Here is a 26,580-nt window from a genome sequence, read left to right as displayed (position 1 = left end):
GTCTTTTAATCTGAAGTGAGTCTCTTATAGGCAACATTTAGGGGTCTTGTTTTCCTTTCCATTTGAATCATAGCTTCTTTTTCCAATTGTCTGTATTTGTGAGTTTCCCCAATCTTTTTCCAATTTGTTTAATTTTTAATTTCATTCCATGGTGATCAGAGACCATACTTTGTATTATTCTTAGACTTTGCAATTATCGTGGTTTGTTTTTTGCCTAGCATAAGGTATTCCCTGGAGAAAGTTCCATGTACACTTAAGAATATATAATGTTTTTGTTGGGTTGAATGTCCTACAGATATGTCTACTTACCTTATTGTGTTTTTCAAGTTTTTCATTTTCTTGTTGATATTCTGCCTAGTTCTTGTATATAGTATTTACAAAAGATATTGAAACCTTCAGCTATTCTTGTTGACTTGTTTGTTTCTCTCTTCTTTTCTGTCAATTTTTGCTTCATGTATTTTGGTACTGTTATTAGGTGTATATATTTCTACCTTCTTGATGGATTGATTTCTTTATCATGATATAATGTCCCTTATTATCTAGTATATATTTTTTTGTTTCAGAGTTTTTTTTGCCTGATATTAGTGTAGTCACTTCAGCTTTCTCATGGTTGCTGTTTACAATTACCATTATTTTTCTTTGTCTATTTGTATCTTTGAATCTAAAGTATATATCCTATAGATATCATATAGTTGAATTGAATTTTTTAAAACTTTATTTTGATAATTTAACTTTTTAATAGAGGCACAACATATAACATTATATTAGTTTCAAGTGTACAACATAATAATTTGATATTTGTATATATTGTGAAATGATCACCACATAAGTCTAGTTACCACATAGTTATAGAATTTTTTATCTTACAATGAGAACCTTTAAGATTTACTCTTAACAACTTTCAAATATGCAATACAGTATTATAACTTTAGTTGCCATGCTGCATATGACATTACCATGATTTCTTTCTTTTATAACTGGAAATTTGTCCCTTTTAACCCCCCTCACTCATTTTGCCCATCCTCCCCACTCCCTATCACTGGCGACCGCCAGTCTGTTCTCTGTATCTATGAGCTTGGTTCTTTTGTTTTTTTTTTTCTTTATGCAAAACTATTAAACATCCAGAGGGTAACATGGGAGAAAAGCTTGGGTATGATGATGAGGTTTAAGATACAAGACCAAAAGCAGGAGCCATGAAAGAAAATGATGAGGTAGATCTCATTTAAAGTAAAAATTTCTGTTTTGCATAGACACTTAGGAGAATGAAAACACAAGAAGGAGACTGGAAGCAAATATGTGCAAAACATATCTGGTAAAAGACTGGTCTCCAAAATATAGAAAGAATCATTAAAACTCAACAAGAAGAAAACCTGTTAACCTAAAAACAAAAGGCCAGAATGAGAGGCAACATGCATTTATCTGAGATAAAAAAGAATAGCTATTTGGGAATCACTGATTCAGGCAGAAGCCCAAAGTGTGTTCCAATTAGAAGACAAAGGCAAGGGGTATTTATGAGAAGGGGAAGGGGAACAATTACATAAATAGAAGGAAGGCATTTCTACTGGTGCCGATGAGCTAACATAGTGATGCTAATTCTAAACAATGTTTTAAATTTTCAGTCAGGTTGTCATTTGTCCAGTAGTTATAATATCTGCTTTCTTGTTATCTTTGCAAACAATGCTTTGGGACACAAGGTTGCTTTAGGTCCAGTCCAAAGGTTATTTTGCCCTGTTTTAACATTCCAAAGGTTTGAGGCATAAGCCATGCAAGGCAGTTCTTCTAGGATGACAGCTCTGACTCCATTTTAAAGTGGCTCCATTTATATTATTATTATTTTTACAAACCCAATTAAAAAATGGGCAAAGTATCTGTGACACTTCACCCAAGAAGATAGACAGATGGCAAATCAGCATATGAAAAAGATGATATCATATGTCATCAGGGAACTGCAAATTAATAGTACAGTGAGCTATCACAACACACCCATTGGAATGGCTAAAATGCAAAAATAATTGACATACAAAATTCTTATGGAGCAACAGAAACTCTTGTTCACTGCTGATGGGAATGCAAATGGAATAGTCACTTTCTAAGACAGAGTAGTAGTTTCTTACAAAACTAGATATAGTCTTACTGTATGATCCATCAGTTGTACCTCCAGATATTTACCCAAATGAGTAGAACACATGTCCACACAAAAATCTGCACACAAATGTGTATGGAAGTTTCAGTCATATCCACCCCAAACTAGAAGCAATCAAGAGGCGCCTCCATAGGTGAATGTACAGATTGTGGTGCATCCAAACAAGGGAATGTTCTTTACTGATAAAAAGAAATTAACTATCAAGATGAGACATGGTGGGACATTAAATGCATATTGCTAAGTGAAAAAATTCCCATTGCAGAGGCTACATTCTGCATGATTCCAATTATATTCTGGAAAAGGCAAAACTATGGAGATAATAAAATAGCAGTGGATGCCAGGGGTTTGGGGGATGGGGAGGGATAGGTGAGTAGGGAGTAAATGAAGCACAGGAGATTTTAAGGCTAGCGAATCTATTCTGTGTGATGTTGGAATGGTGGACACATGACATCACACATTTGATGTCACAAAGAATGAGCCTTAATGTAAACTGCAGATTTTAGGTAATAATAATGTTGGGCCTATATTTTGTCTAGGAGTTGAGGCTGGTGGGTTTCAAGGTTTGGCCCTTCATTCTGTTGGCACAAAAGGAAAAGGGGCATGTGTGAGCCTTGTTAGCTTGGCTTCCAGTTGTGAGCCAGGCAAGGAAGATACGTGGATATCTAAAGACAGATACCAGTCAAATGTAAAAAAGGAGTGACATTATTAAAATTCACCCTTGATATTTGATTATTGGCTGAATTATCCACATCCATTCAGATGAATTTGAATATGAATTTTAAAAGCCATGTGAAAAGCACTGGCTACATGTTTAAAATGAAGAAGGCTTGAAAAAGCATTTGTCATTCCAGGAGAGACACTCCCCACCCTCTGCCAAATATGTCAGTGTGGTTCCTGAGCTCTGTTCAGTTACTTTATTAACATATTGGTTATTCTAATTTGTTCTCTCATTTGTTGATGACTCCTTGCCAGTGGAGCCTACCACACATGCAGCAAGCAGGCTGTTTAGGGGCACAGAACTCTCCCTGGCTGCTAACAAACAGTCCAAAGTCAAGTGGCCATCAGCTACCACGGCTGCAGGGTTTCCCTTCATGGAAATTATCTAAAATATTAGCTGTCTGCTGCATGTGTTTAGAGTATTTCAGACATTTCTTGATTAGCATCAATAATATATGAGTTTGTGTCCCCAGGGGAAGTGCCAGTGACAAGTGAGTGCAATTGGTAGGAAGATAGCACATTTACATTGAGATGGCCCAGAGGGTGTTTGGAAGGTGGGTCCCAAAATGACATATTAGCACCCAGGGTACATAGGAGGGCTAGTGGGCAGTATTACAATAAACTAAAGGTCTGTAGGAGTGATAATTTTGACAGAAATGTCTGGTATAGGAAAGCCTCTATTTATAAGGTGCTATTAAGGTAGGTGATCACAACGAAGTAATGGGCACTGAAGCCTGGAGGTTAAGTCTAATCCCTCTAACAGAAGGAAGAACCATACAGAAATTCACCTATCAATTTTGTAGTGTTAGTACCGTTTGTGTAAGCAAGCCATTCTAGTATGAAGGCTGTAGCCTGAGGTCATAAAAGAGGTAAAAGTTCTACTGTATACCTTTTTCTTTTTCAAGAGCCCAGTGTTACGTATTTTGAGAAATGAATTGACCACAACGAAAATGTCAGAGCACTGAAGGTGATAAATTTTTTGGTGAGTTCTTGTATTTTGGCTTCAGAAGGAGCATGCCTGGTGGCGCAGGTGAGGACTATGCCTTTACAAGTATCTGTCACGGTCAGAGCGTAGTGAGTAGCCCCTGTAGAGGAGTGAGGGGCCTTATAAAATTTATTTGCCATCAGCTGTGGGGACCCCACCCTCAGTCTGGGGAATAAGCCTATTGATTTTACTGCCAGTGGTGGTTTTTAATTTAAAAAAAATTTTTTTTTTTTTAATGTGGGATAAGGTGCATTTGTTCATAAGTTAACCAAGGCAGAGGTCGATCCCTGGCATTCTATCTAGACCTTTAAGGCAGAGGTCTTTCAATTGTTTGATAATTTTATGGGCCCAGTAGGCCAAGGTTATAGCATCAGGTCTGGGGCATGGTATAGGTATGGTATACTTATGTCTCAGAAACCTGAGTCAATTTATTGGCTTGAGCATTGAAATGAGACTCTAAAGTTTGAGGTTTCATATGTGCAGAGACATGTACGGCCTTGATTTGTAGTTGGGTAACTGTGAGAAAAGTTACCTCTAAGGGGGTGACCTTGGCTAAGAAGTTGTTCTTGTTATTGGTGGACCCAGATAAGTAGACCATTGGGAATGGCCTAATAATCTGCAGAAATATGTGCAGACGAGCTTGACTGTTGGCCAGGGCATTGTCTAGTACTAGCACAACTGCTGGGAATTTGACTCATCAGGCTGATGTTGTTGTTTTTTTTTTTAATGTAACTTATTCTTTAATTATAGTCTACATACAATATTATATTAGTTTTTGGTGTACAACATAGTGATTAGACATTTATATAACTTAGGAAGTGATCAACCCGTTAAGTCTAATACCCATCTGACAACAGTTATTACAACATTATTGACTATATTCCCTATGCTGAACTTTACATCCCCATGACCATTTTTATAACTGGCAATTTGCATTATCTTAATCCCTTCCTCTTTTTCACTTATATCCCAACCCTTCTCCCACTGGCAACCATCAGTTTGTTCTCTGTATCTAAGTTTGTTTCTGTTTTGTTCATTATTTTCTTTGATTCCACATATAAGTGAAATCGTATGGTATTTGGCTTTCTCTAACTTATTTCACTTAGCACAAAACCTTCTAGATCCATGTTGATGCAAATGGTGAAATTTCATTTTTTTTTTAATGGCTGAGTAATATTCCATTGTATATATATATACCACTTCTTTTTATCCAGTTATCTATTGATGGGCATTAAGGTTGCTTCCCTATCTTGTAAATAATGCTGCAATGAACATAGGGATGCAGATATCTTTTTGAATTAGTATTTTGGAATTCTTCAGATAAATATCCAGAAATGAAGTTGCTGGGTCCTTGTCTTTTGTCATAGACTTTATTTTAAAGTCTATTTTCTCTCATATGTATATGCTTGGGTTTCATCTTTGAACAGGGATGGGCATTTTAGGGATAGAAAGCAGCAGCTCTCCAGTGGACTCCATCAGGAGTACTCATAGCATATTACCCATAAAGTATATAGACTCTCCTGGCCACTCAGGTGATCTTAATAAGTTCCCCGAGGAGCCAATGGGTCTAGAAAAAACGTGACCTTTTCCAGAACCACTGTATCGAACTGAGGACAGGGGAAAACACTTCCTCCTGTTAATGACATATGCTGGAAGGTCCACGTTTTGCTCTGTACTGCAAGTACCGTTATCTTTTCAATGAGGAGGCCTCTGTGGTGAAGCAAGCCTGAAAGGTGCTGCCTCCACGACTGAAAGCGAAATGTGAAGCCAGCTATGAAAGGTGTTCAGTTCAGGGGCTGTGAGAGCCTCCGTTTCCAGAAAGCAAGTCTGTGGCCAGCAATGGCTGCTCTTTGTGAAGCACCAGGCCATTTCCAACAGAATCTCCGGAGCAATTTATGGCCAACATGGGTGGTTTTGACTCTTGTGAGGCCTGAGAGGAGGCTGCTAAAGCCTCTATGGTAAAGGAGTATAGGGAGGGAGATGCTAATGGAGTGATTGTTATGTGAATAGATTCTAGAGCCATTTGTTGCCCCATCTAAGGTGGGTCAACTTTGTTAGTAATTTGTGAGTACGTGGAGCCAATAATTATGTGCTAGTGGGGACTGTTGATACCGAGAGATATGAGATCTACCACCCTCTCAGATCACAGCCACCTGGCATTGCTACGGTTTTCAAGTGGGACAGGTGTGGATTTCTAAAGATGCTTCCCACTCAGCAGGCAGAAGAGTGGGCTTCTGATGGGAAACTTAAGAGCTGGAAAAGGATTCAAGGTGGCCTCAGAAAGACATGATGCTGATGTCCAGGAATTAGGATGTCCCTGGGCAGATCCCAGCATTCTAAAAGATCTGACTGAGAAACCTGACTTAAAGTCAGACAGGTTCTGGAAGCTCTCACTTCTTTTCAGTTTTGTGTGTGGGTAGAGGGTAAGTGCAGCACTAGAGGGTGTTTTTTCAGTTAAGTTGGAGTTGCGAAAAAGGTCTGTTGGGGAATGAGTGAGTCCTCCTTCCCCAGTCATTCAGTTCTTCATAAGATAGATCCCAAGGTGGTGAAAAGAAGTGTTGCACATGTAACAATCAAAATTCATGAGAGTTTACCAATCCCCTAGTTTATGAAAGCATTTTTTGTTATTTCCTATTATTTCGGATATATACACACACTAATGTTAAGTGTAGTTATGAGTTTTCACAAACGTATATTAATACTACCACCAAAAGATAGAGGACACTCCATTATCCCAAGAGAACACTTCTTGTGGTGCCCATTTGTACAAAACCCCGATACCTAGTTTTAACTACTTGTTTTAGGTCCCTATATTTGCCTCTACTTTTTTTTTCCAGAATGTAAATAGAATACCATGTTGCCACATGAGCCCCGTTTGTCAAATTTGATGCCATATTTGTAAAAGTGCAGAATTACACAAATTTTGCAGTTTCCTGCTGACTATAAAAATTTTAATGGTTCCCAGTAGAGGTGGTGGCACACATTAAGTCTTTAAGCCTGAGATGGCATTATCCTGAGAGCTGTGAGTTTGGTAAGACTCTCTTCTCCCTGCATCCAACTTTCATTTGTGAGAAGGGATGAATGATTGGGAGAAGAGTGGAACAACTGAGACAATTATGTAAGTCATATACCATGCAAAGAAAACATGTTATCACTGAAAAAAATGGAAGTTTTGATTTCCTTTGCTCTGTAATAAAACACAGAGCTGTTAATTTCCACTATCCCCCTTGCATGATATATGCTGGAAGTCTAAGAATATGGAGACGAAACCTGTGAACAGCAAAACAGCCTTTGTAACTTTGTGAACCGCTGAAACAAAAAGCTTCCAGGTGTCCTCTTATAAAAGGCATTAAAAACTTCCCATTTTGAAGATGTCAAACATACCTGCTTTCTCCACTAAATTAGGGTATTACTCAAGAAGCTAACACACTGCCTGCAGCATATCTCAACTATTCCTTGGATGACTGCCTTCTAGCATTCCGTAGGTCTTTTTGGTGGTTTAACTAGGAGGAAATCACATTGGACCTGCACAAGTATCATCCTCCTCATAGGAAAACCCATGATGGGCTACAGCTGTGCAGATGACTAGTCCTCCTCGAATGTAGAGGAACTCCATGGCCTCGTGGGGTACATATAGTCTCACTTAGTCTGTGTGGCAGCACAATAATAATGGAAATATAAAAGGCAAATATCTATGGCCCAAAGCAATGAAAACAGTCTTAAGTCTCAGATAAGCCATATCTAAATTCATGACTACTATCCCATTTAATAAAACTTTTAACCATGGCAAAAATGAAAATGAACCACATCTATATCTTCATCAGAACCATTACTGTTGATCACAGGAATGCAGGACTGTCTATTGCTCCCCACTGTTTATGTACACACCTGAGCAGTTCCTCAGTATTTAAGATGTATTAGATGGTGGACATAACAATAATGAGTGAGGACATCCTCACTCACTGAGGCCCTGACCTTCTAAAGACACACACACACAGAAAGCTCCCTATTGAGCTTCATGTGTCGGTTTAATTTCTTTCAAAGCCCTTATTTCCATTTTATAAACCAAAAGTGTTGGTATACAATTAGTTTCAGGTGTATAATATAGTGATTGGACATTTATACAGCTTACAAAGTGATCACCACAATAAGTCTATTAATCACCTGTCACCACGCAAACTTATCACATAATTGGCTGTATCTCCCTTCACCTTTTTCACCCATCCCCCCATGCCTCCCTTCTAGCAACCATGTTTCTGTGAGTCTGATTTCTTGTGTGTTTTTTTAGTTTCCACACATAAATGAAACTATGTGGTATTTCTTTCTTTCTCTGACTTGTTTCACTTAGCATAATACCTTCTAGGTCCATCCATGTTGTTGTAAATGGTAAGATTTCACTCTTTTTATGGCCAAGTAATGTTCCATTTGTGGAACGTCTCTACCCATTCATCTATGATGGATACCTAAGTTGTTTCTGTATCTTGCCTATTGGAAATAATGCTGCAGTGGACATACGGATGGACATATACCTTTTTGAATTTTCTTTAGACAAATACCAAGAAGTGAGATTGCTGGATCATATGGTAGTTCTATTTTAGTGTTTGTGAAGAATCTCCATAGTGTTTTCCATAGTGGCTGTACCAAAAATTGTGTATATTTTCAGTCTGCAGTGCCTGGCAAGATAGGAATGCTGAAAAAAAAAATAGCACTGAGGGCATAGTTTCTTAGCAAAAGTTCTAATGGAATAGGGACCCTGTTTTTCTCCCTTGGTAGATTTCTGACAAGTTACCTGAATCCAAAGGCCTCGGTTGACATTATAGTTTGCTAAAGAGTAAGTGACTTTATCTATTTTAACTGAGTTACTTTATATGGAAAATAGTATCCCATATAACAGGAAATATTAGGTAAGAACTATTATGATTACCAAAGAAAGAATTTAGTCTACTTCCTCACTGTACCCAAAACACAGAAATATTTTTCTTCCTTGAATGCCAATCCCATCACTTGACACAAGCACAAGTTTTATAAGACCTTCTGAGCACCCTCTGATGCAATCCATTACCATTTATGGTTTGCGGTCATCCTTATCACAATTCTATTATACCCCTCTCTGAGCATAGGTGTGATCCTGGTAGTTTTTGGTAAGGCACCAACAAAATCATGATATGAGTTTTTAATTAAGAATGCTTTGAGATGTTAGTTTAATGACATTTTAAAACTATAGAATAAAAAATAAAATTTGCCTGAGAGAAAAAAATACCACATAACTTTGATTCAAAATGTATAATGATTAATTTGACAAAAATCACAAAACTGTCTACGGCCATACCACCCTGAACAAGCCTGATCCCATCTGATCTCAGAAGCTAAGCAGGGTCAGGCCTGGTTAGTACTTGGATAGGAGGATGGGAGACCACCTAGGAAGACCATGTGCTGTAGGTGTTTAAAAAAAAAAAAACAACAAAAAAAAGATTGTAAGCTGACAAGGTCCTTGAAATCTGTGAGGTCAATCAAGGGTTGCCTTGCCTTAAAAAAAAAAAAAAAAATCACAAAACTGATCTACAGTGGGAATGTTTTAATATATCCTATCAGGAAGTGGAAAATAAAATATTTGTTAGTACACAAGCTGTTTCAAACAGTAAAACATTTCTAAGAAACACCTACAGAAACATTTGACATAACAATGAACACTATTTTAAATCACATACAAATGTAATTGAAAACGTACTGAGGAATTATGTTCAGTTGTGAGTAGTCGGAAATATTCAGATATAAAGAAGGTGCCAATTCTCACATACAAAGACTGTCAGCGCAGTCACTGCAGTGAAACAGGAACAAACGCCCACATAGTTCTTTCTGACAGCACCACTGTAGCTGTTTTGGTGGAATCAGGAACACACAGTCACTAGTGATAGTAATAGAACCAAGTGTTTACTATACAAACCAGGCTGCATACAAATACACTCTAAAGAAGGGAGTCAGCACTTAAGAGAAGATTTTCAAACATGACAGTCCAAATTTGTTGCCTAGTGGACACATGAGGGCTTGCAGGAGAATCCAAACCGACAGATCTTTGCTGTGGGACTTGTGGAGGCATCTGTGGAAACCTACAGCTCAGAAAACGGAAGTCATGTAGTTGGTGGTGGTACTGAGGATACTCTAGACTGGCAGGGCAAAGAATCATGAAAATAGATTGAAAGCAGGTATATATATGAAACATCTATGTTTCTGTGTACTGTGGTTCAAAAACAGACCTTCACTTCTGCCATCTGAATCTCATGAGACTATTAATGAATTCTAACATGGAACCATAAAAAGAACAGAAAGTATTCTAGAAAAAGGTCACAACATTACCCACGTGGACATAACATATTCCAGGAGAGCTATTTCCAATCCTATGTTTTATTGTCCTATCAAAGGTTTTATTGTCCTATCAAAGGTCTTTTCTTTTTTTTGACAAATATAAAGGTCTATTGGTCTACCAAAGATAATGTTCTTACAAAAATGAATCAGAGTTTAAGTGTTAATAACACTTAGGAAAGTAGCTAGAAATGTGATTATATTTACCCTTATAGACTTGAAGCACTGTGAGAGCAGTGACCATTTTAGTTATGTTCACTGTTGTATTTCTAGTGTCCAGCCCAGGCACACAATAGGTGCTCAATATAAATAGAGGGATGCTAATGCTACTGGTTGACTTTAGTGATATCATATAATTATTCTAATTATATTATGGGTAAAAGATACCTCAAATGGTGATGTAATAGTACTGTAGGAGGATTTTAATGGCTTGATGGGGAAAAATGTTGCTTTGGTGTAAAGATATTGTAGCTGTGAATTTAAATCTAAAATAATTATACTTGTAAGTATTTTAAAATAGCTTTATAAGTCTGAGATTGATGTCAGCATAGGTTGCTTTTCTTAATGTGTAAAGTCTGTTATCCAAAACACATTCAGAAAGAATGACAAAGAAAAGGGAAAAGATGTAAACAGTAATTCAAATGAGATACTTTATGATAAACTTTGTATACGTACAAACTTATGCCAACCATCTATTAAGGAAAAATGAATAAAGCTCTTCTGATGAAAGAAAGAGTTTTTCTCATAACAAAAAAGGAATATTTATAATGGGTAAGGAATACCCGGCACCTGCCACACAAAGCCAATAGGAAAATACCAACAAATACCAGTGTCATTATTCCCCTTAAGAAGAATTAAAAGTTTATATAAAAATTAACACTACTAGTATATTACAATTATATTTCAACTCACCCATGGTTCTAACAGACTTCAAAGTAGAAAAACAAAAAATTTATAAGCTGATTTAAGGAAAAGCACTACCTACTAAAAGCTTATGTCCTATAGCTTAGAGTACTTACAGAACTGTCTCAGTATTCACTTACAAAAGCAACAAGCAGAACCCACAATCCAGACACTGAGTTTCAGGATGATCCACTTGAAGGACAGTATATTTTTAACTTTAAAAACATTTTTGTCATGTTGTAAATTAATTTGCATCAGGCTCTCTTTTATTACTTACGTTTATAAACATTTTTCTCCAGTAGAGTTTTCAAATGACTTTGAGTATATCTGTTAAGACTGAAAACTTTACTGTGTTTATAATTTATCTATCCAGTGTGCATTCTCATGACATGCTTATGTAAAGATGTGGGCCAATTGAAGGCTTTCCCACAATGCTTACACTGAAGAAGTTTCTCTCCAGTGTGAATTCTTTCATGGCTTCTAAATGAACTGGGCCGACTAAAGGCTTTCCCACATTCTTCACATTTATACGGTTTCTCTCCAGTGTGCACTCTCATGTGACCTCGAAAAGTTGTGCGATAAATGAAAGCTTTCCCACATTCCTTACATTCATAGGGTTTCTCTCCAGTGTGAGTTCTTTCATGCACTTGAACATAACTGGAACAACTGAAGGCTTTACCACATATTTTACATTCATAGGGTTTCTCTCCTGTGTGAGTTCTTTCATGTATTCGAAATGAACTGGGACAATTGAATGCTTTCCCACATTCCTTACACTTATAAGGTCCATCTCCAGTGTGTGTCATCATGTGTCTTCGAAAGCTTGTGAGAGAAACAAATGCTTTCCCACATTCCTCACATTTATAGGGTTTTTCTCCAGTGTGAGTTCTTTCATGTATTTGCAAACCTAGAGCAGAACTGAAGGTTTTACCACATTGTTTACATTCATAGGGTTTCTCTGCTGTGTGAGTCTTTTCATGTCTTCGAAATGAAGTGGGACAACTGAGGGCTTTACCACATTGCTTACATATGTAGGGTTTCTCTCCAGTGTGAGTTCTCACGTGGACTTGAAAAGTGGTGAGCCAATGGAAGGCTTTTCCACATTCCTTACATTGATAGGGTTTCTCTCCAGTGTGCGTTCTTTCATGTGTTCGAAAGGAACTGGAACAACTGAAGGCTCTACCACATTGTTTACATTCATAGGGTTTTTCTCCAGTGTGAGACCTTTCATGTATTCGATATGAACTGGGACAATTGAATGCCTTCCCACATTCCTTACATTTGTAAGGTCCATCTCCAGTATGCGTTATCATGTGTCTTTGAAAGCTTCCAAGAGAAATGAAGGCTTTCCCACATTCCTTACAGTCATATGGTTTCTCTCCAGTATGAGTTCTTTCATGTTTTCGAAGAGAACTGGGACAACTGAAGGCTTTACTACACTTTTTACATTCATAGGGTTTTTCTCCAGTGTGAGTCCTTTCATGACTTCGATAGGAACTGGGACAACTGAGGGCTTTACCACACTGCTTACATTCATAGGGTTTCTCTCCTGTGTGTGTTCTTTCATGTGTTTGAAAGGTCTGATGATATCTAAAGGCTTTTCCACATTGTTTACATTGGTAAGGTTTCTCTCCAGTGTGAGTCCGCTCATGTTTGCGAACAGACTGGCGATATCTAAAGGATTTCCCACATTCCTTACATTTATAGGATTTCTCTACACTATGATTTCTTTCATGTTTTTGAAAAGGTTGGAGATAACTGAAAGCTTTCCCACATATCTTACATTTATAAGGTTTCTTTCCACACTCCTGATACTTATATGGTTTGGGCACAGTATGAGATCTCATGTGTCTATTAAGGGATGAACGACTCATGAAGACTTTTCTACACACACTGCACTCCCATAGTTTTACTTTAGTGGAAGTTTTCTTGTTCAAATTAAGATTTGGAATACGGCTGAAGTTTTCTCCACATTGATTACCTTCTTTACTTTCACAGAGTCTCTTTACCGTATGACTTCTATAAAAAAATCAGGAGTACATAATTAATGATTTTTTACTAATAATTTTATACCTATTAATAAACATTAGAATTATGTACTTAAAATTTATAGGAAAGTAGGTTTTCTGCCTTGCCTGAATTGTCTGAAACTGAATATATACTGAATGCCTAAAAGAAGGTTCAAACATAGTTATCATCAAATTAGTGATATTCATATACAGAATTTCTGGATACTGTTTCCAAGTGAACTATTTTGTACACACTGAACATCTATGTAATAATTAAGAAAACATTATCAGTAAAAATTTCCCCAAATTAAATAAATTTGAAGCTGGGCTGTTTTGTGTCTGCTTGTTTTCAAATTTTCATGACCGACAAAGATTCCTTGTGGGACACTCTTTTCTGCTGTGAGTGTTAACTCACCTTATGTTTCTTCTCTGGTTCTTGTACTGATCTTCAATGTTATGGTCTTCCCATTTTTTCCCTAAAATGCAGATCCAGAATAATCAAAAAAATTACATAAGAATTATTACATTACAGATCTATGATGAGCTCTGACCATGCGTGCTTTCTTTACCAAAGTGTTCCCTTTCCCCGTTCCAAACCAGAGAACACATTGATGGAAAAGAAACACTTAAGAGAAGTGACTAAATGAAGGAATGCTGTTATCCGTACCTACTGATGCGAGGTTCCTCAAGGTTTCTCGCATCACATCTCTGTAGAGTTTCTTTTGCAAAGGTTCCAGCAGAGCCCACTCCTCCAGGGTGAAGTTTACAGCCACATCCTCAAAGGCCACTGAGTCCTAAAACATCCCACACATGTACATAGGAAGACAGGTAAGATGGACAGAACTGGGGATCTAAAGTCAATTCATAAGAAGTTCGCATATAATTCTGTGATCTCAAAATATTTGTTCTATGACTTGGTCATTAGAATTCTTACTATTCATTAATCAGTGCCTCATAAATTTAACAGCATCACAAACACATGGAAATTATTTCTATATTTTTACTATGATCACTTTAAGCCTTATTGTTCTCTAATGGTAGAGTCCAGAGCACATTGAAAAATGAGAGAACTGCTACAGAAATGAAAGAAATATTTTTAAGACCATTAATTCCTTGTGAGAAAATCTTTCATCTCCTTCCTTGTTACCCATCATATATCACAAAGCACTCCACAATGCATGAGGTTATAATGAACAAAAACTCAATGAAGAACTGCAAACTTCTTATTCTATTCCAATTCCCAAACATGAGAGGCCAGGAGACCTGTGGAAATCCAACTTATGACTAGGACAAACTGGCCATACAGTCCTTAAGTACGCCAAGACATTACAAGTAGCCATACTGCTGGCTGAATGAAAATTTTCTTAATTTTAACTTGTCTGTAAAAGTATTTGTCAGAGATCGTTATTCCTTTTCATCTTTGTCCCATTTCATGGGGCTGGGAAGTTATTCAGAAGTTAGAGCTCAGACATGAGAAATAAGGCATGCCGATTTAGACCTTCACAAAATCCCTATACTCACGGGGCTGAGAGCTGCTTCTCACCAATTTTAAACATGTATGTACACATATAGTGAGATGGAAGAGCTCTTTCTGCAAGACTGTAACAGTATATCCTGGGCCCTGCTGACCGTGAGGGACTGGATAGAGTTGCAATTTTCAAGGGAGTTAACTGGAGTCCACCCACAGTATGTCCATCAATCTAAAACAAAGGGCTTAGCAGTGCTTTCCTTTAACAGGACATAAAACTGTTCTCCAATTTCAGGAGGTAGTGATTCTCAACCAACCACTCTAGAGGCTGCCCTCTCACTTTTCTCATTTCCCTGCCCTCATGTGATGCACAGGAACATGACAGCCCAACTTCTAAGCATAGGAATCCCTCAGCCACATAATTCCCCTAAACACTGGTCTCTGAAAAAGATCATTAACCCACTGATGTCTACATGCAGAGGATAGAGAAGATGCTCCCACGCGGTAATTCTGATGGTAGAATCTACTCATCCAGTTAAGAAACAGAATAGGAAATCCCCACTACTTGGTGAGTACACAGAGTAATATGAGCTGCTTGGGTCAGCTTTAATCACTCTTTCTATGGTGGATCTGTAGCACTTGCTCATCGTATTACTGCCTAGTACATTTGTAGGCCTAAGACTGCTGACTTTTAGGGATGGCTCCTCATCTGTCTGTCCTTTGTTGGTATTTGAGAACTAGGATATAAGGGGCCCTACAAATCTAATAGGTTGTAGCTCAGTGTGCCTAAAATGTGTATGCAAGGAACACATCCCAAACTCTTGTTTGTGTTCTGAAAGTCTAAATATTTGTTGTGCTTGGCAGAGGGTGCCTGTGTGATCTGCCCCCTGAAATCTCTCTGTGTCGAGTCTCTAATGAGCTTCCAGGGAAGACAATATTTCACACGTGTTGTCACAACTTAGTTCCTTGTGGAATTGAACTCTTCCTGTCTGATTACACTAGGAGAGAACACCTGGAAGATTACATCTGGTTCCCTACAGGTTTAATTAGGTCCTAAACAAGACTAATGAATGATATTTAATGACCCTAATAAAAAAAATTTTGAATTTTCTATTAAATAACATCAAAGGAAAAATAAGTGAAAATATGGTGCACAGCAGCAAGAGAAAAAAGATAATTACTTATAAAGGAACACCCATAAGACTGGCAGCTGATTCTCAAAAGAAACTATGCAAGACAGAAGGACTTAGCAAAAAATATTCGGCAGAATGAAGACCCAGGATATACAACCAAGAATAATTTATCTAGTAAAGCTATCATTTAGAGTTGAGAGACAGATAAAGAGCTTCCCAGACCAAAAAAAAAAAAAAAAAAAAAAAAAAGCTAAAGGAATTTATCACCACTAAGCCAGTATTACAGAAAATGTTGCTGGAGGGACTTCTTTAAGAAGAAAAAGCATGTATCAAAAACAGGAATAAAAAATAGTAACAACTACATTCCTATCAATAAGTACCTTAAACGGAAAAGAATGAAGTGCTCCAACCAAAAGAGAGTGGCTGAAAGGATAAGAAAACAAGACCCCTACAGATGAAAAGGAAGGGGATGGAAAAAGATATTGCTCTGATGGACCTAAAAGATATTTAAGTCAGACAGAGAAAGATAAACACTATATGATTTCACTTACATGTGGAATGTAAGGAATAAAAAGAACTAATCGAAAACAGACTCACAAATAGAGTGGACAATTTGGTGACAGAGGGGAGGGGGATTTGGGGGGCTGGGAGAATGGGGTGAAGGGTTAAAGTTAAGTACAAATTAGTAGCTGATGGATGGTCATGGGGATGGGGAGCACGGCATAGGGAATGCAATTAGCATTAATACATTGGCTAGGTGGAGGGTTAAGGGAGGGAAGGAGCAATTGTGGGGATCATTTTACTAACTATATAGATGTCTAACCAATGTATTATGTACTTGAAACTAATTAAAATTTAAAAAATAAAAAATAAAAGTAATTCTATAAAAGAGAAATATAGTGCACAATCTCACAAAGAATTCAATGTCACCTCTCCCAAAATATATCTTTATAAAATTCCATTATTTCCAAAACTTTTAGGAGTCAACAAAAACTATTTCTCCAAACCTAATAGGAGGAATGAAGATAAAAAAGTCTGGTATTTTGAAGAACAAAGTGGCAGCTTGCCTAATATACATCAAAGATTCTCAAACTATAGCATTCCAGATAGCAGAGAGAAAAACAGACCAAGGTAAAGGAAAAGTGCCTTCCACAGGCCAGCATTTAATATGGAAAATTGGTCAAGGGCAGAGCGGGCATTGTACAGCTGTGGCGGACATCATGAACACTTTAACACACGGGGCAAGGACAGACTTATCTAACTGGGAAATGCATTTTACTCCCCTCCATCGCATGGACAATAGCCAACTCATTACAGATTTAAATGTGAAAGATAAAACCAGGACACTTTTTTTGAGTCACAGGTAAATGCTTCTTCCTTCAGTGATCCAAAAATTGGGAGAATTTTCTTGTGTCAGTAAAAGATTAAGCCCTGATGTAAGAAGAGACTGACCAATTCAAATATATTAACACTAAGGCAGTTAAAGGACAACAAGGTGGAATAAAAATATCTCCAATACATGCAATAATAAAGGTGGAATAAAAATATCTCCAATACATGCAATAATAAAAGAGTTATTGTGTGGAGTAAGACTGAATGGACATAGTTAAAAAATGAGAAATTGTTAAAGTTTACTTAACAGAAGATGAAAGACCACATATGAAATACATCCATCTCCTTGGTAATGCAGAAATAATGAAAAAATGTCAAGCATATTACACTTCACACTGATTAGGATAAAATTAGTCAATTTAACAATCTCAAGTGTTAATGACCATAGTCAACAAACACATAAATTATGCACAAATGGAGGAAGTGTCAACTAATATACTCTATTGCCATTTCCTGTAAATCTGAATTGATCATGATGTATATGTGTAGCTTAGCAGTTTTTCCCCAATGCCTAGAGAATTGTATATTTGCACTTGGAGATACAGACAAGAATGACAGAGTGGTATTTTTAACATGAGTAAAAATTAAAACTTGAAAGCCTGAACACCCTAACCATGAAATGGATGAGTAACTTGATGGCCCATAGCCTCACTAGCATGTGTAGAATACACTGTTGCAAAGAACCAACCAAAAAACATTTTGAATAAAACTAGATACTTTTTTCTTTTTTTTTTTTTTAGGTGAGGCAACCCTTGGTTGACCTCACAGATTTCAAGGACCTTGTCAGTTTACAATCCCTTATTTTTAAATTTTTTATGCCTACAGCACCTGGTCTTCCTACGTGGTCTCCCATTCAAGTACTAACCAGGCCCAACCCTGAAAACTAGATACTTTTTGAAGTCACAGGTAAATGCTTCTTTCAGTGAATTTTCTCATATAAGAGAGAGCTCTAAAGTAAGAAGAGGCTGACAATTCAAATATTAATACTCATTTACTGAAAGATCAAAGCAGGTAAAACTAAAAGAATGCTGCTTAGTGAAAAGAACAGATGGTAAAGGTATGAAAAATAAAAAAGGTTTTTTTGTGGGGCAGGATAGACATGAGTCAGGGACAGGAACATCGAGAGACCCTAACAACTGCCCAAGGCTCACTTATGAATCTTAATGATTAGACAGATGTTTATATTGTTTTCCAGAAAAAAACATCTTGTACATTCTTTTCTGAATATATGTGATACAAATTTAGAAAATTAAGGACAATAGCATCATTGTGGAGTGAGATGACCCCTTTGTATCTCTCCTTCAATCTACAATTAGGACATTTATAACGCAAGAAAAGTTATAAATGTTCAGTGCACGGAGATGCCGGAGATATCCACACATCAGTACATCTGAAGTGGGGTGTACTTGACTGTGTAGGGGAGGCAAATGGGGAGGAGGACAGGAGTGGAGCTCATAGCCCTGGTTTCCTGGCTGCTGCGGCTAAGTCTGCAGCCCCAGTGAACTCATTAGCAGCAGAGGAGCTAATGTGGGGGTGTGGCCCCCACACCACGGCCTGGCAGAGGTAAGAGGGACAGCAGTAGCATTGGTGCCAGAGAATCTGGGTCCCTCCCCTGATTGTGGCAGTTCTCACACCGTCAGAAAGCCAGAAAGTGGCAGTGGTGACACGTCTCCAGCCTCTTAGCCACAGTGCAGTGCCTGTGGCCACAAGGAACCAGGCAGCAGTGCAGTGGGCTTGTGAACCCTGCTTCCCCAACCTGCCATATTCCTCCACCACTCATGTGACCTGGACACAGAGCATCCATGACCCTGGTGACCCAGCTCCCCTTCCCACAAAGACATCAGCAATCTCGTAGGCACAAATAGTGCACAGGAAAAATAAAACAAAAATTTGCACTATAGCACCATCTAATGGAAAACAAAAGGACTTCTAATTATCAACCTGTCAAGCTGTTTCTCAAAACAGTACGTGCCCAAATAAGGTGTTCACTACTTCAAATGTACCAGCAGAGGAACAACACATTAAGCATTATGAACAACCAAGGTAACATGGTATAACAAAAAGAAAATGAAAATTCTCCAGAAACCAAACACAAAGTCATGGAAGACTGTGATCTGAATAATGAAGAATTCAAAATAGTAGTTATGAAAAAATGCAGTGAGATATAAAGAAACTCAGGCAGTTCAACGAGCTCAGGAATAAAATTTTCAAGTACAAAAAGAGTACTGTACCAAAGAGACTGAAACTCTAAAAAAGGACCAAGCAAATTCTGGAGCTGAAGAACTCAATAAATGAGATAAAGAATGCATTAGAAAACAGAGGGAACAGAGCAGACCATATGGAAGAGAGAATTAGCAAGATTGAAGACAGAAATCTAGAAATGACTCAGGTGGAAGAGAGAGAACTAGGATAAAAAAACCAAACTCTATGAGAATTATCTTACTCCATTAGGGCAACAAAAGGATAACATGTATCCCAGAAAGAGAAGAGAGGGAAAAGGAAACAGAGCCCATTCAAAGAAGTAATACATGAGACCATCCCAAACCGGGGGAAGGAACTGGCCATACAAGCAAAGGAAGCTAACAGAATACCGAATTATCTCAATGCGAAAAGACCTCTTCTAAGACACATTATATTAGTTAAAAGTGTCAGAAGTCAATGATGAAGAAAGAATTCTCAAGGCAGCCAGGGGAAAAAAAAAGACAAAGGAAACCCCATTAGATTATCGTCAGATTTTTCAGCAGAAACTCTACAGGTCAGGGTAGAGTGGAATGATATCTTTAAAATATTGAGAGATAAAAACCACCAGATAGGATCTACTCAGCAAAGTTATCTTTTAGATATGAGGGAGAAATAAAGGCTTTTCCAGACAAACGAAAGTTCAAGGAATTTACCACCATAAAACCTGCATCACTAGAAATATTTAAAGGAGCTCTTCTATTTGAAACAAAAACAAAAACACATGAAACTTTGAGTAAGGTGACAAATTGGAATTTTCTGCTTCTATTTCAGAATAGAGTGTTAATCATAACATAATAAAAAAAGACTTAAAGATAACTATAGCTACTTCAATTTGGTAAAAAAAATAACATAAAAAGGGATGATTTGTGAAAACAAAACATAAAAAGGAGAAGAAAAAAAGGATGGCACTTATATAGGCAATGAAGATTCTATCAGAAAAAAAAGAACTGTTTTATCTATGAGACATTTTATACAAACCTCATGGTAAACTCAAGCTGAGACACAAACATAAGAAAAGAGGAAAAGGAGGAAAACATAAAACAAGCAAGATAAAACAGCAGATAGAAACACAAGGGAAAAAGAAACAGGGGAGATACAGAGAAATCAAGACATTAAATGGCTGTAGTAAGTCCTCATATATCAATAATCACCCTAAATGTAAATGGGATGCTCACCAATTAAAAGCATCAGACTTCATAGACTGAGCACTCACTCTCACAAGACTGCCGCCATTTCGGATGCCAGCCGTAAATGAAGTGCTCGGGCTACTGACATTTCTGCCTGGCTGTCTACAATTCACAGAATCCCTTGACACCCCACTCAGGTCTGCTAATTTGCTAGAATAATTCTGAGTACTCAGAAGAGCACTATTATTGGGTTTATGATAATGGATACAACTCAGCAACAGGCAAGTGGAAGGGATGAGTTTCCACATCCTCTCCCCGCAGCCGTCCTCCCAGCACTTCAGTGTGCTTTACTAACCTAGCTCTCTACATCCTGTCTAAGGATTTTGATGGAGGTTTCATTACGAAGGAATGACTGATCAGCTCAAGACCATTAGTGAGTAAGTCAATCTCCAGCCCCTCCTAAGCCCTGCCCTCTCCTCTGGGCTGGGAGCTGGGGCTGACTTTTTAAGCCTCTAATCAAGGCTTGGTGTTTCTGAAGCCCTCCAGGAGCCCACCAAGAAATGCCTCATTAGAACAAAAGATGCTCTACCGCCTTTTTCACTCAGGAGATTCTAAGGGCTTTAAAAGGTCTTTGCTAGAAACCACAGAAAAAGACCAACATATTTCTTGCATTTATACTGCAGAAGTTCACAACCCAGGGACCCAGACTCACTAAAAGATTGAGACCAAATCCTATGACAACAGGTGGAATACGTGGAAAGAACCACACATTTCAGACCTTATCTGAGAAGCCTCTAGAGAAACCCAAAGATGACAGGAGAGACAAAGGGGACACCAGATGAAATTTTAGCCTCTGACACAGGTACACAAACAGTAAACACAGGCTAACCCCTAGCCATATAAACTTGAAACCTCACACTAAAGGCCTATTTACCTAGGTTCCTTCTTCTCAGTCCATCATGTCTGGTTTCCAACAACAGCAAAAGAAATTGCCAGACTAAAAGACAGATTTGAAAGAAGCCATAGGGAAAAACACACCTTAGCTATAGACAATGATAAGAATTAAGTCAGACTCTTTCTTTTTGGTCTGAAATCATGCAAGCAAGAAAAGACTGAAATGAAATAAAGGGTTCATAGAAAAAAACAACCTAACTAAAATTCTGTGTTGAGCAAAATTATCCTTCAAAAGTGAGGGAGAAATTTCTGAAACAAATATTGAGGGAATATGTCACCAGTACACCTGCTTTGCAAGAAATGTTAGAGGAAACTCTTCAAAAGGAAGGAAAATGAAGAAAGGCACAAAGCATTTGAGAAGGAATAAATGAAGGGAAAATACTATCACTTTAAAAATTCTTTGTTCAAAATAATACTAGCAATAAAGTATTCGGTAATTATAACTTATGAACAAGTGAAATGAACAGTAACAATGTAATAAGGCACAGGGAGAGAAGAACTGGGAATACTCTGTTATGAGGAATTTATATAGCCAGTGACATGGTTTAGTGTTACTTGAAAGAAAACCTGGATTATCAAAATCCATCTGTGGTAGCAAACTAGGAGTAGAAAGGCACTCCCTGACCTTCATGAGAAACACCATCTACAAGAAATCTGCAGTTAAGATCATACTTCATGGTGAGAAACTAGACACCTTCCTGGTAAGATCAGGAAGAAGGCAATGATGTCCCCTTCTCACCAGTTCTAGTCAACACTCTCCTGGAAGTCTAAACTAGTACAATAAGACAAGACAAGAAAAGGTATACAGAATGGGAAATAAGAAATTAAACTGTCTCTGTCACATAACACATGACTATGGAGAAAATCCCAAAGAAAACAATAACAAAGAACCCCTTGAACTAATAATAGAATAGCATAAGGTTGAAAAACAAATGGTTAATATATAAAAGTCAATTCTTCCCTGTAGATGCAAACAAATATGATCAACTGATCTTTGACAAAGGATCAAAGGCAATTCAATGGATAAAGTATAGCCTTTTCAACAAATAGTGGTAGGAAAACAAGACATCGACATGCAAAAATCAATCAATCAACCAATCAGTAATCATTCTAGACGCAGATCTTACCTTTCACAAAAGTCAGCTCTTATATAAAATGCAAAACCACGAAATTCCTGAATGATAACATAGGAGAAAATCTACAATACCTAGGGTTTGGTTATAAATTTTTAGATACAACACAAAAAAGAAAAATTAATGAAAGAAAAAATAAGTTTGACTTCATTAAAATAAAACTTGCTCTGTGAAAGACTGTGTTGAGACTGAAAACATAAGTCAGAGACTAGGAGAAAAATCTTTTCTTCTATTTGAAACAAAAACAAAAACACATGAAACTTTGAGTAAGGTGACAAATTGGAATTTTCTGCTTCTATTTCAGAATAGAGTGTTAATCATAACATAATAAAAAAAGACTTAAAGATAACTATAGCTACTTCAATTTGGTAAAAAAATAAAAAGGGATGATTTGTGAAAACAAAACATAAAAAGGAGAAGAAAAAAAGGATGGCACTTATATAGGCAATGAAGATTCTATCAGAAAAAAAAGAACTGTTTTATCTATGAGACATTTTATACAAACCTCATGGTAAACTCAAGCTGAGACACAAACATAAGAAAAGAGGAAAAGGAGGAAAACATAAAACAAGCAAGATAAAACAGCAGATAGAAACACAAGGGAGAACAAATAAAGAAGAGCCACAGCAACCAGAAATCAAGACATTAAATGGCTGTAGTAAGTCCTCATATATCAATAATCACCCTAAATGTAAATGGGATGCTCACCAATTAAAAGCATCAGACTTCATAGACTGAGCACTCACTCTCACAAGACTGCCGCCATTTCGGATGCCAGCCGTAAATGAAGTGCTCGGGCTACTGACATTTCTGCCTGGCTGTCTACAATTCACAGAATCCCTTGACACCCCACTCAGGTCTGCTAATTTGCTAGAATAATTCTGAGTACTCAGAAGAGCACTATTATTGGGTTTATGATAATGGATACAACTCAGCAACAGGCAAGTGGAAGGGATGAGTTTCCACATCCTCTCCCCGCAGCCGTCCTCCCAGCACTTCAGTGTGCTTTACTAACCTAGCTCTCTACATCCTGTCTAAGGATTTTGATGGAGGTTTCATTACGAAGGAATGACTGATCAGCTCAAGACCATTAGTGAGTAAGTCAATCTCCAGCCCCTCCTAAGCCCTGCCCTCTCCTCTGGGCTGGGAGCTGGGGCTGACTTTTTAAGCCTCTAATCAAGGCTTGGTGTTTCTGAAGCCCTCCAGGAGCCCACCAAGAAATGCCTCATTAGAACAAAAGATGCTCTACCGCCTTTTTCACTCAGGAGATTCTAAGGGCTTTAAAAGGTCTTTGCTAGAAACCACAGAAAAAGACCAACATATTTCTTGCATTTATACTGCAGAAGTTCACAACCCAGGGACCCAGACTCACTAAAAGATTGAGACCAAATCCTATGACAACAGGTGGAATACGTGGAAAGAACCACACATTTCAGACCTTATCTGAGAAGCCTCTAGAGAAACCCAAAGATGACAGGAGAGACAAAGGGGACACCAGATGAAATTTTAGCCTCTGACACAGGTACACAAACAGTAAACACAGGCTAACCCCTAGCCATATAAACTTGAAACCTCACACTAAAGGCCTATTTACCTAGGTTCCTTCTTCTCAGTCCATCATGTCTGGTTTCCAACAACAGAAAAAGAAATTGCCAGACTAAAAGATTTGAAAGAAGCCATAGGGAAAAACACACCTTAGCTATAGACAATGATAAGAATTAAGTCAGACTCTTTCTTTTTGGTCTGAAATCATGCAAGCAAGAAAAGACTGAAATGAAATAAAGGGTTCATAGAAAAAAACAACCTAACTAAAATTCTGTGTTGAGCAAAATTATCCTTCAAAAGTGAGGGAGAAATTTCTGAAACAAATATTGAGGGAATATGTCACCAGTACACCTGCTTTGCAAGAAATGTTAGAGGAAACTCTTCAAAAGGAAGGAAAATGAAGAAAGGCACAAAGCATTTGAGAAGGAATAAATGAAGGGAAAATACTATCACTTTAAAAATTCTTTGTTCAAAATAATACTAGCAATAAAGTATTCGGTAATTATAACTTATGAACAAGTGAAATGAACAGTAACAATGTAATAAGGCACAGGGAGAGAAGAACTGGGAATACTCTGTTATGAGGAATTTATATAGCCAGTGACATGGTTTAGTGTTACTTGAAAGAAAACCTGGATTATCAAAATCCATCTGTGGTAGCAAACTAGGAGTAGAAAGGCACTCCCTGACCTTCATGAGAAACACCATCTACAAGAAATCTGCAGTTAAGATCATACTTCATGGTGAGAAACTAGACACCTTCCTGGTAAGATCAGGAAGAAGGCAATGATGTCCCCTTCTCACCAGTTCTAGTCAACACTCTCCTGGAAGTCTAAACTAGTACAATAAGACAAGACAAGAAAAGGTATACAGAATGGGAAATAAGAAATTAAACTGTCTCTGTCACATAACACATGACTATGGAGAAAATCCCAAAGAAAACAATAACAAAGAACCCCTTGAACTAATAATAGAATAGCATAAGGTTGAAAAACAAATGGTTAATATATAAAAGTCAATTCTTCCCTGTAGATGCAAACAAATATGATCAACTGATCTTTGACAAAGGATCAAAGGCAATTCAATGGATAAAGTATAGCCTTTTCAACAAATAGTGGTAGGAAAACAAGACATCGACATGCAAAAATCAATCAATCAACCAATCAGTAATCATTCTAGACGCAGATCTTACCTTTCACAAAAGTCAGCTCTTATATAAAATGCAAAACCACGAAATTCCTGAATGATAACATAGGAGAAAATCTACATTACCTAGGGTTTGGTTATAAATTTTTAGATACAACACAAAAAAGAAAAATTAATGAAAGAAAAAATAAGTTTGACTTCATTAAAATAAAACTTGCTCTGTGAAAGACTGTGTTGAGACTGAAAACATAAGTCAGAGACTAGGAGAAAAATCTTTGCAAAACACTAATCTGATAAAGAACTGGTATCCAAAATGTCCAAAGAACTCTTAAAACTCAACAATAAGAAGACAAGCAACACAATTAAAAATGGACAAAAGATCTAAACACACACTTCATCAAAGAAAAACAAATGGTAAATAAGCATAGGAAAAGATGCTCAACATCACGTCATTAGGAAGTACAAATAAAAGGAGAAAATGATATTACTAGGCATTTAATACAATGGCTAAAATTCAAAACATTGAGAACAACCAACAAACGATGGCAAAGATGTGGAGCAACAGGAACCTTCATCCATTGCTGGTGGGAATGGAAAATGGTATGCTTATTTTGGAAGATAGGCAATGTCTTAAAAAACCAAACCTATTCTTATCGTACAATCCAGCCATCATGCTCCTTATTTCCTCAAATAAGTTGAAAACTTAACGTTCATTAAAAAACCCCTACACGTCATTGTTTATAAGAGCTTTATTTATGACTGTGAAGACTTACAGGTAACCAAGATATCCTCTAATAGGAGAATGGAAAAATAGTTACTGGAACATCCATATGATGAATTATTATTCAGTGATAAAAGGAAATGAGGTATCAAGCCAAAAAAGACACGGAGACTTTAAAATCATATTGCTTAGTGTAAGCAGCCAATATGACATGGCTACACACTATATGATTCCAAGCAAAGTTCTGGAAAGAGCAAAGCTGGTTGCCAGAGATTTGGGGGTGAGAGAGAGGAATGAATGAGTAGGCAGATGGCAGGGGATTTTTAAGGGAGTTAAAGTATTCTACAGGATACAGGGAAGATGGACACGCACCATTTTACATCAGCTGAAGCCCAGAGACTGTACTACACTCAATGTAAGCTGCGGACTTTAATGCATTGATATTGGTTCAGAAATTATATCAAAGATACCAAAGTGATCTAAGATATAAAAATTAGGGCAAACTGTGTGGAGGAAGAGAGGTTATATAGGAGCGCTCCATACTTTCTGATCAAGTTTTCTGTAAACCTAAAACTGCTGTAAAGAAAAGCCAAGTCTACCAAG

At 37.4% G+C, this 26,580-nt stretch overlaps 1 protein-coding gene and 1 pseudogene across 1 annotated transcript in view; one reads left to right on the top strand and one right to left on the bottom strand.

The window, feature by feature from the left end:
- The first annotated feature begins 9,160 nt into the window (after positions 1-9,160).
- LOC111732684 lies at positions 9,161-9,287 on the top strand (annotated as a pseudogene).
- Positions 9,288-9,405: 118 nt separating this feature from the next.
- LOC105307154 (zinc finger protein 791) overlaps positions 9,406-26,580 on the bottom strand; it is a 23,956-nt gene continuing 6,781 nt past the window's right edge. Inside the window, 4 exon segments of the mRNA XM_011382513.2 lie at positions 9,406-11,498; positions 11,501-13,127; positions 13,533-13,593; positions 13,785-13,911. Of these exon segments, the coding sequence (XP_011380815.2) occupies positions 11,463-11,498; positions 11,501-13,127; positions 13,533-13,593; positions 13,785-13,911 (1,851 nt within the window). The 3' untranslated portion in view covers positions 9,406-11,462.

This window comes from Pteropus vampyrus, unplaced genomic scaffold (genome assembly GCF_000151845.1).
Source record: "Pteropus vampyrus isolate Shadow unplaced genomic scaffold, Pvam_2.0 Scaffold482, whole genome shotgun sequence".
Classification (NCBI taxonomy): Eukaryota; Metazoa; Chordata; class Mammalia; order Chiroptera; family Pteropodidae; genus Pteropus; species Pteropus vampyrus.
Note: the sequence above shows the minus strand (reverse complement) of the source record. Positions and strands in the feature narration are given on the sequence as shown.